Below are 15132 nucleotides of genomic sequence, written 5' to 3'. Positions count from 1 at the left end.
GGCATCTGCATACAGGTCTAAAGGGCATTCAAGTGTTACCAGACACAGCAGCTACTGCTCTGTGTCCCCCTCCCTGGCTGCCGCGCTACCCTCTGATGTTGTAATCCACACTGCCTTCCCTGAGTAGCACTGAGTAGCAGTCAGAACCGTGCTGCCAGCTTTTATTGAACCATTTTCAAACCTGTGTTTTTATCACAAAAAGGAAAGAAGAGAAGAGAAAAGAAGAGAAAATCATCTAACTGACAAAGTTGAAACATTTAAAATTTTTAGTGTGTATGTATGTGTGTGCGCATGCATGGACAAGCTCGGGTGTGTGCATGTGACCTCGGGTGTGGCTGTGTCGTGACATTCATGTGGAAGGTTAAAGAACAACTTCCATGCGTCGGCTCTCTCCTTTTATTCCAGGGATTAGATTCAGGTCTCTGGGTTTGTACAGCACGTGTACTTTTGCCTGCTGAGCCATTTTGCCCAGTCTATTCATTTCTAAGCCATTGGAAACTCGGGGATAACTTATTACTGAAGTTCAGGCCAGGTCAATTTTCCCTTTTTGATGTTTTGAGTAGTGGTTGCATACAGCCTAGGCTGGCCTGGAGCTTGCTACGTAGCAACAGATGATGTTGGACTTCTTGATCCTTCTGCCTCTGCCTCTGCAGTGCTGTGAGTTCAGGCATAAACCAGGATGCCTGCTTTATGTGGTACTGTGGAATGTAGGACTTTATGTGAGGTAAACAAGCATTCTACCAACAGAACCACACCCCACCCCACCCCCACTCTCCACCGTTGTAATTCCACTCACTGTATCAGTCCCTGTGAGCTCTCTCAGCCAGTAAGTACTGACTACTGACAACCCAAGTTCAATCCCTGAGACCCATGGTGGAAGAAGAGAACTGACTCAAGGTGTTCTCTGACTGTCTCGTGAGTGAGTGTAGTATCATGTACACACATGCTTGCACACATGCATGTACACATATGCACACACACAACATGCATACCACACACACATGCACATATACTTAAATGCATGCACACATATGCACACCACACATGTATGCACACATATACATGCACACACAGACACATACAACAAGCACACTGATAATAAATAAAATAAAAAATGTAAAAGATCTTGCTGGGCAGAGTTGAGCACACTTTTTAAAAACCTTTTTATCGATTCTTTGTGAGTTTCGCATACTGAACCCCAGTCCTGTTTATCTCCCTATCCCCTCATATCTGCCCTTCACTCTTGCAGTGTTCCCCGCCTCCAAATAAAAAACACATGCATAGAAGGCATCTCTTTGTGGAAACTGTAATCTGTGGCAGTGTGTCCTGAAGTACACCCCTCTGTCCACACATCCTTACTTGCAAATGTTCATTGCTATGAGTCGTTGGTGTGGTTCAAGGCATCTGTTTTCTGTGACGCCATCAATACTGGGTCCTCACCGAGACGCCTCTGGTTATCTTGTTGCTGCCCTGTGTCGTGGAGATCCTGCAGATTTGCATTTCACACATCTCAACAGCTCACAGATGATATAGATTTTTGGGTGGGCCAATTCAGAGCCCTGGATCTGGGCCTGGGTGGCAGCTGAGCCGGTTAAGTGTGGCAGCTCTTCCTTGTCTACACTGCAGGGGTAAGCTCCCCAGCACTGCTCTCCCTGGGCCACCTAGAGCCACCATCTGCAGGAGACAGAGTCAGCTAGCTCTCTTGCCCTCATGAGAACAAGATCTTCAAATGACCTGCAGGTCTGATTCCTGTCAGTATCAGGAGACATCACCACTCAGGTCTGTGTCCTTGCTGTGAAAAACTCCAGAATTTGTCCTCGTCAGGCTGCCTGTTCATCATAGCTGCCCCTGTGGTCCAGACTCAAGTCGTAGTTATAGTAAGTAGTGCTTTGTGTAGGGTCTGTGTCAGTATTTGCTGTCAGCACTGCCAGCCCCTGCCCTTCTGTTTCAGAGATGGAATGTTGGAGGTGAATGGCGGCCTGCTTGTAGAGCAGAGTAGTGGTGGTGGTCAGTGCAGTGATCATGGAAAAGATCTTGTCTCTAGTCCTGACCTTACTGTGTTATTCTGGGCAAGTGTTCATCTTGCCGTTTGGGGCCCCTCTTCACTCGTGAAGTCAAATGCTTCCAACTTCAAAAGTTACTTATGCTAATTTAAAACACTTTTCAAATTAATATAGATCAGTTGTATAAAGTATGGTTTCCTTTGTATGATTTAACATTATTGTTATTGTTATTATTATTATTGTTGTTGTTATTATTATTATTGCAGGCACATGTGTGCCACAATATGCCATGTCATTTCTCTGGTCCGAAATAATAGTTGTTTTGAAATAACCTTTATACATATTCATATAACATTCTTTGGTCGTAGTCACTCTCTAGCTAGCTGACTTTAAACAGTTATTTATTATATGTCAAGCTTTCAAGTATGTAAAGACTGCCTTTCTTTTCTTTTTTTTCTTTTTTTTCTTTTTTTTTGGTTTTTCGAGACAGGGTTTCTCTGTGTAACCCTGGCTGTCCTGGAACTCACTTTGTAGACCAGGCTGGCCTCGAACTCAGAAATCCGCCTGCCTCTGCCTCCCAAGTGCTGGGATTAAAGGCGTGTGCCACCACACCCGGCTTAAGACTGCCTTTCTTAACTGAGTAACTGAACAGTTACAAGTTAATTGTGAATTATGTCTCACTTTGAAAGGTGTCCTGTACTTAGCCATCTTAAGAATAGCTAGCACATTTTTTTCTTCCTGGCTACCAGACATCCATTTTGCCACATTTCCCTCTAAAAACAATGTTTTCCCTTCATTAAAACAAACAAACAAAATCTTCCGGGCCATCAAGATGGTCTAACAGTAAATGTGCTTGCTGTGCATAGCCTACACCTGATGACTGAGTTAGATTCTTAAACTGACTCAGAGCTGGAAGAGAAAGGACTTCACAAAGTTGTTTTCTGACATCTGCATGGGCTGCCCAATGCACATGTACACACATGTACATACATGTACATGGTGTCATACATGCCCCCATACACCCACACAAATGTACATAGACACATACATATACATACACAGATACACATACAGACACACACCACACACACAGATTGACAGATGCACACATACCACACACAGACAGAGACACACCACACACACAGAGGAACATACACACATGTACACACACAAATATATATAATATATTATATATAGAGACACATATACAACGATACACACAGACAAACACATACACACCACACACACACAGATGGATAAATATACACACACAAATATACATAGACACACACATATACATATACCAGATACACACACACACACACACACACCACACACACAAATTGACAGATGCTCACACACCACACACGGACAGAGACATACCACACACACACACACACACACACACACACACACACACACACGGAGGGACATACACACATCACACACACAAATATACACACACACACACACACAGATACACAGAGACAGACACACACCACACAGACGGACACACAAACACACACAGATAGACACAAACACGCACACACACACACATTCCTTCCTTAGTCTAGGCTTTTCTAAGTAGCTCCTTTGGAGCGTGGGTCTAGATTCGTGGTGCTGTCAAGGATTTGGTTGAGCAGGCTTTCCTCAGCTAATCCCTGTATTTACCCAAATGCTTTGCTGGTTCTCAGGAATGTGCAGCAGCCAGCTCTGATTAATGGTCTCAGAAGTAAACACAGCATGCTCCGAAATCAACAGACTTAGCAAGCGGCACATTCTTCTTTGTTTTTAACCTGTGAGTGCCCCCCCCCCCCTGTTTTCTTCTGCTAATTTGTGGTGCTAAAGGCTCCCATCCCCAGCAGTGGAGCACACTGCTGTGAAGCTTTGGGTGGCGAGCAAAGAGATCACTCTGCAGTCGCCTCCAGATTGTTCCAGGGTCTCAGTGGTTCTACTTACGCACTCACACAGCTCATGAGCCCAAAGAGATTTCATGATGTCAAGGCGGGTCAGCAGCTAAGTGACTATGACAGAACCTCACCTGAAAGAGGAGTTGGTGTTTTCTGGTTTTATTTCAGAGGTACACAATTATGGAGGCCTGGCTCCACCCAGCATTCAGCTGAGGGGCTGGATTCCTGAGTCATGCCACAGCTCTGGTCTGTAGTCTTGGCTGGACATCAGCCAGGTGGGACCCCTGGGATTCCCTTCCTGTCCTCCCAGGCCCTAGAACTCTGTCAGCACACTGGGGAGATTAGACAAAAAAAAAAAAAAAAAAACCCTCGCAGTTTGCTTTCTTTTCGAACACGTTCTCATAAAGAGGGGCTTCAGCTCAAAGAAGCTCCTTCTTTGTTCACCACAGCTGTGTGGAGTCTCAACTTGTCCTGCACTTCCTCGGAGATGTCTCGAGATCCGGAGTGAACTTGCTGTGGTTGCCTTTGGGCATCAAACTGTTTAGCTTGGCTCGATTATATAATAATTATATAATTGCCCAATATTCTTGTCAGCAATTTGCAGGCCGTATTTTTAATAGGGCCATTTGCCTTTCTTTCCATGGTTCCTTCAGGACTGGTGTAAGCTCCTGGATTATTGCAGCGCAGCCCCACAGGCCCTGCACAGATGTGAGCAGAGGTGACGCGCGCCCTGGGCTGCCTGTGGTTATTTGCTCCATAAAAATCCTCCTGTAAACCATCTTCTCAGTGCTCCTTATGGGTCTTTGCTTTAGTAAGATTTCTGTTGGTGTTCGTTGAAATGGTATATTCTTTCAGGGAGATTTCTCTTTATTAACCCGTTTAGGAAATCTAATTTTTGAAGAAAAAAACCTGGAAACAAACTCTCCAGCTTATTAACCCATTTAGGAAATCTAATTTTTGAAGAGGAAAAACGGGAGACAAACTCTCAGTGTTGTTGTCGAGTTCTTAAGCAAACAGACATTTCCATTTATCTGATGGTGAGAGAAAGGCGAGGCTTCCAGGGGTTAGCTGAAGTAAATTTCGTGGCTTTCAAATAAGTTTTCTAACTTGTCAGCATTGCTGGTAACTTTGTTCTCCCTTGACCTTGACTTCTTTCTCCCTGTGGCAATACACAAAACTTGTTGGGCAGGAGCTAAGAATTACATGAATGACCGACCACACTCCGATCTTTTCAGTTATCAGCAAGAAGACCTCAAAGAGAATGGGGTAGTGATCAAAATAGCTGATATTTTTTGATTGATAGCGTATTATATGTGTGGCACCTTATAAACCTGGGTGCGCGCTCTCTCTCTCTCTCTCTCTCTGTGCCTCTCTCTGTCTCTGTCTCTCTTTCTCCCTCTGCATCTCTGTCTCTCTCTCTCACACATACATATATATATTTCAACTGTCTCAAACAAAGCAACAACCTCCCCTCCCCCGATACACATATCAGTCACAAATCTCAGCTAGATGACGGCCACACCTTTAATTCCAGAACTCAGGGGTCAGAGGCAGGTGGATCTCTGTGAGTTTGTGGCCAGCCTGTTCTACAGAGTGAGTACAGACCTACCAGGACTACAGTGAGACCTTGCCTCAAACAAACCACACTCACACACAGACCCAGACACACACAGATCCAGACACACAGAGACCCACTACACACACACACACACACACACACACACGTAAAGCAACAGCAATACAACCTTGACAGAGCTCTAGACAGGAACCAGAAATGGTTAGAAAGAGGCTTCTGGATCACATGGCCCAGGACTGAGTTTTTCTGCAATGTGGCAGAGAGGCAGCAAAGCCCTTTCTCCTTTTTAATATTGGTGAAGAGGTGAAGAGTTGAAATATGAGTTTTGTTCTTTCTGTTCTTTTTTTGTTTTTTGTTGTTTTTTGTTTGTTTGTTTGTTTTTTGTTTTTTTCTCTCTGCAGATTGACTCTCAGTGCAATTGAAGTTGATCTTAGTGGTAACCTCGCCATGGTGAGGCTCAGTCTCTAAGAACTATTTCTGCTTGCTGGCTCTTGGAACTGCATGTCCAGTGTCCCTGACTGTGTACATTGTTACTGCTGATATGACAGGTGTCTGCCTGGCGTGTCTGTCACGGTCCTAAAAACTCCACACAGAACCAAAGATCTACTTGAGTGTGTTGGTACATTCCTGTGATGCTAGCCATTCAGGGAGGTTGAAACAGGAGGGACTTGAACCCAAGAATGTTGGGCTAGCCTGGGAAACATAGTGAGACCCTGCCTCATGTTTAGTATGTGAAGTATAAGCATGTCACTTTTAAAACTACTCTCTGTAAGAGTCTTTGTTAACAGTCACTGTCCACCCCAATTTGCCTGAGGGCTGCCCCGGTCTTTTTCAGGACAAATTGTTTCTCTTCGATACTTTTCAGAAATTCTCCATTTAACTTTTTACATATGACATGTGTGTTCACTAGCGAAATTTCAACACTGTTTTCTTACTGAAATTTGTTTATTTTTCTAGGCAAGTTGAACATTGCAGAGAAGGATCTTAAGGCTACACCCGACTTGCCACACTTGCCATCCAGCTGAAGAACCAAAGGCTGTTGGAGAGATGGCAGTGACATCCCACCACATGGTCCCTGTGTTTGTCCTGATGAGCGCCTGCCTGGCCACCGCAGGTAATGCACCTTCTCAATTGGGAGGCTCTTAACCTTCTCTTGAATTCCTATTTCCTTCTCCCCTCAGTCTCTTTGGCTAAAAATATTTAGTCCATATTATCTTATGTAAAATGTGAATATTTATGTTATTTAGGTAAATAAAATATTTGACTATCATACTGATACATAATATGTTTTCCTGTGTTGTAGTTTACTAAGCTGGGGCTAGACATTCTAATGTCATGACACGGGACCCAGCTAACCTCTGTTGAGGTAGGCAGATAACAAAGAGCCCCATTTGAATTTTGTTACAGGCATAGTTAAGAGCAAAATAAGAATTGTAAGGGTCTTTTTATTCTCTTAAAAGAATGTTTTTATAAAATAAATAGATCTTTTGATATAGAGGTAACATCCTTATCGTGAGATTTGGGGAAGGGAGGCGTCTAGTTTCAGCTGCTTCGGACATATTAATAAGCATTCTTTAAGACCCAGAGAGAGGGTCTGAGAAGTAGGCTGTCAGTGCCAGCTTCAGCACTGAAGGAGAGAGAGAGAGCGAGAGAGAGAGAGAGAGAGAGAGAGAGAGTGAGAGAGAGAGATCGCTCGCGAGAGAGAGAGAGAGAGAGAGAGAGAGAGAGAGCGCGCTTATGTTTCCCAGAGGCTGTCAGAATGTAAGGGCAACGCTTTGGGGGAGTGTTAGGGGTATCATCATTTAACACATTTGGAAGGTTAATTCGCTCTATTTTATCATTGTGTGCACTTGTTCTGTAATGAGCTATATAAAAGCAATTCATTGTATCAGTTCTGGAAACGGGCAGTTCTCAACAAGGACAGCACCGACCTAAACGTGTACTCCAGCCAGCCTTTGGTATATATCGTATATAAACTCGAACAAAATAGTTCCATAAGCTCTGGTAATCAAAGCTCTGAGAGAAGTGTGCCATTTAGTAGGAGATAAAATGAGATATGGAGATACATAGTTCATTTACACGAAGTTGTGTAGCGGGTCCAGATTTTTACGTTTTGCATTTTGTGTGGTGGGTGGAAGATAACATCTGACCACGGAGGCTTCCGGAGGCAGACAGGGACTGTGCAGACAGACTGTGGGAAGGCCAGTTGGTAGAAAGATGTGTGAGACTGGAGATCAGAATGCTACCCCCAACCACTGTAGACATTTTGAAAGAAAGTTCTTAATGTTTTTTATTGATTCTTTTTTTCTTTCCTTCTTTCTGTTGTTGTTTTAAATGCCAGTATGTGAACTTGAACTGCCCGCTCTGTCTGTGTGGCTCTCTGTCAGCAGTTTCACTTTGTGTCACTGTTGAAGAATTGTTTGCCTTTCAGGGTATGCAATAAAATGGATCTTTTCTTTCTCTTTCTTTTCTTTATTTTTATTTTTTTGAGATAGGGTCCCTCTATGTTGCCTAGGCTATCCTGGAACACACAGAGACCCACCTACCTCTGCCTTCTGAGTAGAAGGATTCAAGATCTATGCCAGCGTGCTCAGCAAAAATGAGTCTTACTGTTAAAATGGATCAAGCGGTGGGCGAGAGGAGGCACACTTGCTGTGATAAGGTGTCGAACTGTGCCTGGGGTCTTGACACAGGGGTTCTGCTCTTACTGATGTCACGTCACGGAGAGCGGCTCCATGGGAAAGCTGTGAGCATGACGGCTTGTGTAGCCTTGATAGTTTTGACAGTGAATCACTCTTGCCAAACACCCTCCTTTCTCTTTCAGAACATAAGAGGGGGATGGGGGAGAAAGAAAAAGAAGAAATATATACACTTAGTCTCATATATATCCAAAGTTTTGCAAAAGTAGAAAATACAATAGAGCCACGGATTTTGTAGACTCACAGGGCACCTGGTAGGAAAGCAGAGGGGCGGGTGCCTCTTCTGTTTTTATGGGTTGTGAGTGTGTGTGTGTGTGTGTGTGTGTGTGTGCATGAGCATGCATGTATGAGCATGTATGTGTGTATGTAGGCCAGAGGACAATCCAGGTGTCTCTTTTCAGGCTCGGTGCCCTTTTGCTGAGACAGGTCTCTCAGTGGCCCAGAACTCACCAAGTAGGTAGATTGGCAATCCAAGTGAGCCCAGGGCACCCATCTGACTCTTTTTATTTTTATTTTTTTAAAGATTTATTTATTTATTTAATAAATATGAGTACACCACCAATGCTCTCTTCAGACACACCAGAAGAGGGCACCAGACCCCATTACAGACGTTTGTGAGCCACCACCATGTGGTTGCTGGGAATTGAACTCAGGACCTCTGGATGAGCAGTCAGTGCTCTTAACCACTGAGCCATCTCTCCAGCCCCCCCACCCCTGACCTGACTCTTACTTGACATTGGTGAGATTACAGCCGAGCCACACTCAGCTTTTAAAGTGTGGGTTCTGGGGACAGTCTGGGGATTGAACTCAGGTCATCATGCTTGCAAGACAAACATTTTACTGACTGGGTGCTAATCCGTAGGAAGGCTTTTTAAGTGTAGAAGTTCATTAGCTGGTGTCATTTTGTGCAACCCAGTAAGGGCGAATGAATGGAGGAGAAATAGTTCCTGCCTGTGCCGATGTATGCCAGCTTGCTTCTCTGTCCCTCAAGTTTGTCAGCGGCTAAGGATGACCTTGAACTGCTGATCTTTGTGCCTCTGGCTTTAGAGTGCTGAAATTATTGACGCGTGTCCTTATGGCCAATTTATATGATGCTGGGGACCTCCAACATGTTAGGCAAGCACTGACTGGGCCGCATACCAGCCCCTTTCAATAGTGTGTGACATAGACTCAGTTTACGTCCCAAAATGTTTCTTGGAGTATTCTGGCTGAGTTGAACTTCAAGAAGATCATAATAATGAAAACTTATAGAGTGATTACTGTATGCTAAGCCCCACCCTTCAATGCTTCTTTTTCTCTTTCTTTCTTTCTTTCTTTCTTTCTTTCTTTCTTTCTTTCTTTCTTTCTTTTTCTTCGAGACAGGGTTTCTCTGTGTAGCCCTAGCTGTCCTGGAACTCACTCTGTAGACCAGGCTGGCCTCAAACTCAGAAATCTGCCTGCCTCTGCCTCCCGAGTGCTGGGATTAAAGGCGTGCGCCACCACCGCTGCCCTGCAGTGCTTCTTACATATGACATCATTTCATTTCCAGAACAATGTGAATACTGTGATTACCCATAATTCTTAGGTGAAGGAACAGAACTGCAGAAAGACTAGCTGTTCCTTCAAGGGCTACCCAGCTAAGGAGCAGCAGTTAGTGGTACATAGATTACTTTAAGTTTGGTGACTGAGCCTTTTTGTTTCTATATTAAGAGAACGTTGAGAGTATTTGCTTTTGTTTGGCTTCCTTTTGTTGCTACTGTTTTGAAACAGTCTTACTTTGAAACTTTGGCTGTCCTGGAACTCACTGTATTAGACCAGGCAGGCCTCAAACTCACAGAGATCTGCTGGTCTCTGTCACCTGAGTGCTGGGATTAACGGTGTGTACCAAGCTGCCCTGCCTGAAAGGTGCTTGAGAAAGTGATGATGGGTTTCACTTGAGCATGGACTCTGTCTTCTGGCGAGAAGACTCTCTGAAAATTTTATGGGCATAAAGCAAGGCTGGTTTGGGAGTGAAGGAGGGGAGTGGACTCTGGGGATACTGAGTTTCAGAGCAGAGCTTTGGATTTCATTTTGTGCTTTGGTCCTGCTGTTCTTCAGTCCTCTGAGGTGAGAGGCATACCCCGCTTAAGTTATGAATCTAAGCACCTCCTACCCTCTTCCTGAAGCTGAGAATACAGCCAGTTTCCAGGCGGGAGGGCTGCAGGCTAGTGTGTGTGTGTGTGTGTGTGTGTGTGTGTGTGTGTGTGTGTGTGTATCCGTACATGAGTGCATGTATGTCTGTGTGTGTATATGTGTGTGTATGCCTTGTGTGTGTCAGTTCCTGTGTGTGTGTGTTATTAAGACAACTTAACCCATGATTATCTTCAAATAAGAAACCGAGCCTCAGTTTAGTTAATGACTTGTGCAAAGTCCTGCGACTTCCGAGTGGGAAACTAGGCACTTGAGCCTAGGTATTTGGCAGTGAAATGCAGGCCATTGCTGCCCTATTGGGGTGCCCCAGGAGGAGAGCCCACATGTGGAATGAATGAAACTCTTAGCTTGATTAAGTACCAGGTGAGTAGTGCCCGAGTGGCATGCGCCCAGAGAGATATAATGACCTTGGTTGTCTTCATTTTCATTTCACACAAAGAACCTCGTGGCCATATCCCAAGACTGCTGGAGAGCAGGCAGGATGAATGTGGTAAAAATGGCTTGTATGGGCTTTTCATGGGGCAGGGCAAGCATGCAAGACACAGCAGGGTTTGTGTGTTTACCCCATGGGCTCGGTGGGGCCCTTCTGTAGAAATCTTTCGCGCTCTGCTTGTGTTGGGGAAGAGCAAGGTGAAGCAGGCAGGTGGCAGCCAGCCATGACTCAGGTTACCAACTAGTTTGAAAAAAAAAAACTATCTATCCTTTATCCCCCAAGTCTTTCTCTACTTGGTATTACATGGCATTGTGAAAGTGAGGGCTCTGCTCTTGAAAGATATACCATGTAAGAAGCAGGGTGCCTTTTTATTAGAAATTACCACAGGCTGTTGACTGGCCCCTTATTGTACATCCTGTGATCTAACATCAGGAAAGCAAGAAGCTCGAAAACTAATGCTTGTCCCATAAGCTCAAGTCTGCTTTCACTTTAAAGACTACTACACATCTCTAAAAACAATAGTGGTTGTTGCTTCTGAGGTCTGCCAGTGACCAGCAGGACTGTGTCTCCCTTGTCCTAGTAATGAGGAAAAGGCATGCAGAGAGAATTTCGGGAAATCAGTTTGGCTAGAAGACAGGGCTTTGGCTGCGTTTGCTGGCAGGCATGTGCCAGGTCAGGAGAGGTCTTTGAGGTGAGTTCTGCAAAGCCTCCCCTGTTGTGGTGCCAGGGCCTTCTTCATTCCTGACTTGATGTGGTGTCCAGGTGTGTCCTCTTGGAAGCTTGCCCACAACCTGGACACACACTTTGTCTCATTTCCATTTGGATGCACCTGGAATTCCAGGTGCAGTCCACGGGGAAGCAGAGATGGTTTTCATCTACACTGCTTTCCTGCTGAGCAAGCTTTGAAGTCCGGTATCCTGGTGACAGACAGCAAGCTGAGATACTAGCTGGGCCAAGCTGGAGCTTGGAGAGCATCTAAACTAATAATTAGACCCTCCCGGTAGCTGCCAGTTTTTTTTCAGGATGGTGTCTGTACCTCCCATTTCATTGGAACCTCCAGCAGCCTCAGATGCGTAGGTCTTGGTCTCTTCATTTCTAAAGTGAGAATGTTGGGGCTTAGACTGAGTGATTTCGAAAGATTGATTCAGTTCTCGGTCCAAGTAGAACTCAAACACAGACAACCTGTGGTACCATGTGTTACAATGCCCCTCCCCCTTTCCCCCCCCCCCCCCCCACACACACACACGGCACCTCGCTTCTCCTAACTGAAGCCTGCTGCTTTCCTGGGCCCAAGACATAGATCTGTTCATTTAATCCTTACAGAAAGTGCATGATCTTGTCATTCAACATTTGTCACTGCTGCTGTCTTTGCCATGGCCTCTATGGCCAATATTTTAACCCATGTTACAAATGGATCAACTATGACAAATTCAAGGTTAAGGCTAGCTGACTATATGACACCATCTCAAACAACAACAACCCCTAAAAAAAAAAAAAAAAAACCTAGCAAAACCAAGAATACTAGAGTATGCTGTTCCAAAGACATTGATATTCAATTTATTTTTTTAGTTGACAATAAAGATAGGTTTGTGGGGTCCAATATGACATTTTAATATATAAATATTATGTGAGTTTATATTAGGAGATGTCATATTTAATATTTGAATCACCTCTCCCTTTTAAAAGCCTAATTGATCTATTACTGTGTATGGGTATACAGGCCATGATTGATGTGTGAAGGTCAATGGACAGCTTGTGAGATCCAGGTCTTTCCTTCCATCCTATGCTACCTGGAGATAGAACTTATTTCATTAGGCTTGGCAGCAAGTGCCTCTACCCACCGAGCCATCTCGCTGGGTCCTATATTTACCACTTTTGTTTGCCTGTTGTAAGAAGTAGAACTTACTCTCAGCAATTAAAAAAATTAATAAGTGTGTGTGTGTCTGCGTGCGAGAGCACATGTGTATGTGCACAGTTCACTGTGATCTGTAGACAACTTTCAGGGATTGGTTCTCATTTTCTATCAAGTGAATTCTAGGGATCAGACTCAGATTGTCTGGTCGGGCAGCAAGAGCCTCAGCTGCCTGGGTGGAGTTCTCTCCTGGCCCCGCCTCAGCATTTCATGTCCTTAGTACATTATCACTGACTTACAGCCTCCGTGATACTTTGGAGATCTCAAGCCTTTTCCTCCCAAGACTTTTTATCTTTTGACTGATCTCTCCACAGTCCCCACCCCCTCCATCTCAGCCTCAGGCAACCAGGGTTTGATTCTCTGTTTCTATGTGTTTGATTCTTTGAGGTTCTGCGCATGAGTGAGATCATGCAGTATCTTTCATTTCCTGTCCTGCTTATTTCACTTAACACCCTACAGTTTTATCTGTGCTGTAGGTCTGAGGGGATTTCTTTCTTTGAGGCTGGGGGGGGGGGGGGCTGTGTGGTCCTCCACTAGGTCATGTGCCTCATTTTCTTTACCCATTTATCTTCTAAATGCTCTAGATTTTGCATCAATGAGTCATGGATTTCAGAATGGGGAACAATCAACTATCTAACCCAAGGCCACCACAAAACAACAACAACAACAACAACAACAATAACAAATACAGAAATAGCCACAGCAGCCAAAAGGATCAAGGGTTGGGTTGCAGTCTTAAAGCTTCACAACAGAGTGAGAACAACTCCTCTTGCCAGCCTTGAGGTCTTGGGACACAGGAGTTGATTTGGGTTCTTTAGTGGTTCGAATGAGAACAACCCCCATAGACTCATATATTTGGATATTTGGTCAGCAGTTGGTGAAGCTGTTTGGGAAGGATTAGGAGGTGTGGCCTTGTTGGAGGAGCTGTGCCTTTGGGAACAGGTTTTGAGGTTTCAAATGTCCACACCATTCCCAGCCCCTGCCTCTTGCTTGTGGCTAAGGATGTAAGGCCTCAGCTCCAGTAGAAGATATAGAACTTTCTTCTATAAGTTGCCTTGGTCTTCATAGCCATAGACACATAACTAGGATAGCCTGTAGTTATTTTTGTCTTTAATTCTTTACTTTTGTGTTTAATATTTCTTTTTGATATATAGAGAAAGCCTGCTGTCAGTGAAGTACCAGCCATCATCAGAGCACTAAATTTTATGTTTATTCTATTTTTAATTGTATTTATTTGGTGTGGTGTGTGTGTACATGTGTGTACCACAGCATACATGTGTAAGTCAGAAGTCTGCTTGGGGGAGTCCATCCATATGGGTCTTGACAATTGAGCTCTGGTCATCAGGCTTGGTGGCAGGTTCTTTGCATGCTGAACCATTTCACTGCCCTACCTATGATGGCCCATCTATTCCAAAGAGCAAATTAGTGTTTTTGAAAAAGAGCTGGAGTGGCTGCAGTGGTCTGCATTTGGGCTGCGTTCTCTGTGATACTGTATATGTTGCGCGCGCTCAACTGGCCAGGAAGAACGACGCTGCTACAGGATCCTTCTGCACACATTTATTCAGTCCTGTTTCTTCTTTCTCCATATATCTCCCTTGTTTATATCTCCCTTGTTTATATCTCCCCTGTTTATATCTCCCTTGTTTTTATATCTCCCTTGTTTATATATCTCCCTTGTTTTTATATCTCCCTTGTTTTTATATCTCCCCCGAACCCTGGGCCTCTCACTCCTTTTATACTCTCTCTCATCCACGCACTGCAGGCCACGCCCCCTCGCCAGTCACGAGGCTTCAGCTAATCAGGGCAGCAGGGGCAAATCTCCACCAAATTGGATTCACCTGTATCCTGGTACACCTGCGCAGCACTCAAGATGTTTGTGTCTTATATGAGGAAGTCAGGTGCAAGTCATATGACTTAGCTGCAGTCTCTGGCGCCTTTGGGACTGCCGCCACACCCGCTCCCCACAATTCCCCCTTTTTTTCTTTTTTGGCAGAGAGAATGTCTGTAGATAGCCCCCCGCAGCCATGCCCCTTACCCGTCCTTGGGTGACAAACAGCATTGGTTTGATCCCTGTCTTAGGTTGGTGACATGCCCAGGGAGTCTTATCACTGACTACTTCTCTATCATGCCAAGCCACACCTGGGGAGATTGTGTTTTGCTTGTGGCAGGTGCATCAAAAGGCCAGGATGTTAATTAACCTATGGCCAGATCTTAATTGCTGCAAGCAAGCCTCATGGGTGAAGGTAGAGGTCTGATCCCCAGTGTGCAAGCATAGGGGCCCTACACAAAACCATCCCTTAGGCTCATCACCCAGAGAGGTCTTGGCCAGCTCCCGTGTCATTTTTCCTGGGGGAAGGGAACTAGGACACTGAACCTTCATGCAATCAGACGTGCCTTCCACAGGATGCCAACAGCAAGCTATCCTCTGTG

At 44.7% G+C, this 15132-nt stretch overlaps 1 protein-coding gene across 1 annotated transcript in view; it reads left to right on the top strand.

Annotated features, from left to right (window-relative positions):
* Tgfbr3 (transforming growth factor, beta receptor III) overlaps window positions 1–15132 on the top strand; it is a 183063-nt gene that overhangs the window by 16833 nt on the left and 151098 nt on the right. The window contains exon 2 of the mRNA NM_011578.4: window positions 6447–6603. Coding sequence (NP_035708.2) covers window positions 6537–6603 — 67 coding nt within the window. The 5' untranslated portion in view covers window positions 6447–6536. The remainder of the gene's footprint in view (window positions 1–6446; window positions 6604–15132) is intronic.

Source organism: Mus musculus, chromosome 5, assembly GCF_000001635.26.
Source record: "Mus musculus strain C57BL/6J chromosome 5, GRCm38.p6 C57BL/6J".
NCBI classification, from domain to species: Eukaryota; Metazoa; Chordata; class Mammalia; order Rodentia; family Muridae; genus Mus; species Mus musculus.
This window is presented reverse-complemented; position numbering and strand designations above follow the sequence as displayed.